Source organism: Mandrillus leucophaeus, unplaced genomic scaffold (genome assembly GCF_000951045.1).
Source record: "Mandrillus leucophaeus isolate KB7577 unplaced genomic scaffold, Mleu.le_1.0 Scaffold1239, whole genome shotgun sequence".
Classification (NCBI taxonomy): domain Eukaryota; kingdom Metazoa; phylum Chordata; class Mammalia; order Primates; family Cercopithecidae; genus Mandrillus; species Mandrillus leucophaeus.
Window position 1 is genome coordinate 26,396 of NW_012100754.1, and position 2,508 is coordinate 28,903.

The following is a 2,508-nucleotide window of genomic DNA, read 5'->3' on the forward strand; positions in this document are numbered from 1 at the left end:
CCGCCACCCCCCACCAGCTAATTTTTGTATTTTTAGTAGAGGTGGGGTTTTACCATGTTGGCCAGGCTGGCCTCGAACTCCTGACCTCAGGTAATCCACCCACCTCAGCCTTCCAAAGTGCTAGGATTACAGGTGTGAGCTAGCACCTGGCCTTATGTGGCTTCTTAAGTATGCTTCATTTTGGTAAAAGAAAAATGTTTATCAAAGTCACCATATTGCAGGAAAATGCAATATTTTCCTGCATTTTGAACTGCTATGTGAACACATTCACCGTTAGCATTTTGATATTTCCCTTCAGCCTTTCTCTAATGTACAAGTACTAAGATTGCATTTTTCACTTGGAACTCTGTATTTTTCCATATCATGATGTTCACCTACTTCAGAGAGGAACTCGATACAGATGAATATGAAGAAACCAAAAAGGAAACTCTGGAGCAACTAAGTGAATTTAATGATTCACTGAAGAAAATTATGTCTGGAAATATGACCTTGGTAGATGAACTAAGTGGAATGCAGCTGGTAAGTATAACATATAGGTGACAGAGGACGGACTTTGTTTTCTGGTTTTTGTTTTTGTTGGAGATGCATTCTTTCTCTGTCGCCCAGGCTAGAGTGCAGTGGGGCAGTCTCGGCTCACTGCAGCGTCCGCCTCCCAGGTTCAAGCAATTCTCCTCACTCAGCCTCCAGAGTAGCTGGGATTATGGGCACCCGCCTCCACACCCAGCTAATTTTTGTATTTTTAGTAGAGACGGAGTTTCACCATGTTGGCCAGGCTGGTTTTTGAACTCCTGACCTCAAGTGATCCTCCCACCTCGGCCTCCCAAAGTGCTCGGATTACAGGCATGAGCCACCATGCCCTGCTGGTTCCTTTTTTTTTGAGAGAGGGTCTCTCTGTGTCACCCAGGCTGGAGTGCAGTGACACAATCATGGCTCACTACAGCCTTGTTCTTCAGGGCTCAAGTGATCCTCCTGCCTCAGCCTCCCAAAGATTATGGGCATGAACTACCATACCCAGCTTTTTTATAAATATATTTCAAGCTGGGTGTGGTGGTGCCTGCTTATAATCCCAGGTACTCCAGAGGCTGAGGCATGATGCAGGAGGACTGCTTTGAGCCCAGGAGTTCAGGACCAGCCTGGGCAACATAGTGAGACCCCTATCTCTAAATAAAAAATAATAGTAATAATTAAAGTAAGTATATTTCTGATAGAAAATATACCATGTTTTATGTTTTGCATGTTCTAGGTGTAACTTCTTTTTTTTTTTTTTAGAGACAGGGTGACCCAGGCTGGAGTGCAGGGGTGCTATTCACCCCTCAGACTCCCAGGTAGCTGGGACCACAGGCATGCACAACCATACCTGGCTTTTTTTTTTTTTTCTTTTTTCTTTTTTTTGAGATGGAGTCTCACTCTTGTTGCCAGGCTGGAGTGCAGTGGCGCAATCTCGGCTCACCACAACCTCCACCTCCCGGGTTCAAATGATTCTCCTTCCTCAGCCTCCTGAGTAGCTGGGATTATAGGCATGTGCCACCACACCTAGCTGATTTTGTATTTTTAGTGGATATGGAGTTTCTCCATGTTGGTCAGGCTGGTCTTGAACTCCCAACCTCAGGTGATCCGTCTGTCTCGGGCTCCCAAAGTGCTGGGATTACAAGTGTGTGCCACTGCACCCAGCCTTTAATTTTTTTTTAGAGATGGGGTCTTGCTGCATTTCCAAGGCTGGTCTCAAACTCATGGGCTCAAGCAATCCTCCTGCCTTGGCCTCCCAAGGTGTAACTTCTAGATGAGTGTCTGCTTATGCATAAACAACATATCCTTCCAGATCTTCATTTAGTTATGTAATTGCTTCTATGACAGGAACCAGTAAACCTTGATAAAGATTAAAGATCCATCAATTAGTTATTGCAATATCTGATTTGTTGGACTGTTTTGGTTAGTTTTTGCCTTCTTCTGTTTCTAGGCTATTCAGGCAGCTATCAGCCAGGCCTTTAAAACCCCAGAGGTCATCAGATTGTTTGCAAAGAAACAACCAGGTCAGCTTCGGACAAGGTTAGCAGAGGTAAAATTTCTTTAAATTGATTTGATTGCTGTGTGTTTTTCATTTCCTAAGCCAATTCATTATGATACCCTATGGCTTAAAAATTGGCCAGGTGATTTTAGAGCCACAACTAACAATTTTCTGACAAAATTAGTACTTTGAGCAATTACAGTTGATAATGAATGTAGAGCTTTAAACAATATATGGCAGTTTAAATTGCCACTGACCACTTCTACCTGGACTCCACCTTTAATGTTTTACCATCTACTTCTAGAGCTCTAACTTAAAATCACATTGAGAATTAATTAGCAGCATTGCTTGTATGCATGTGTGGCCTATCTCATCTAAGAATTTCAAGTATCTTTGTAAATCTGATACTTCCAGAAGTCTCTTTATAGGCTTGGATGTAATTAAGAGTTACCAAGTGGCCAGGCACGGTGGCTCACGCCTGTAATCCCAGCACTTCGGGAGGC

The 2,508-nt window shown here is 43.3% G+C and overlaps 1 protein-coding gene across 1 annotated transcript in view; it reads left to right on the forward strand.

Annotated features, from left to right (window-relative positions):
• The first annotated feature begins 366 nt into the window (after positions 1-366).
• LZIC (leucine zipper and CTNNBIP1 domain containing) overlaps positions 367-2,508 on the forward strand; it is a 7,394-nt gene continuing 5,252 nt past the window's right edge. Inside the window, exons 1-2 of the mRNA XM_011971687.1 lie at positions 367-519; positions 1,958-2,056. Coding sequence (XP_011827077.1) covers positions 367-519; positions 1,958-2,056 — 252 coding nt within the window. The remainder of the gene's footprint in view (positions 520-1,957; positions 2,057-2,508) is intronic.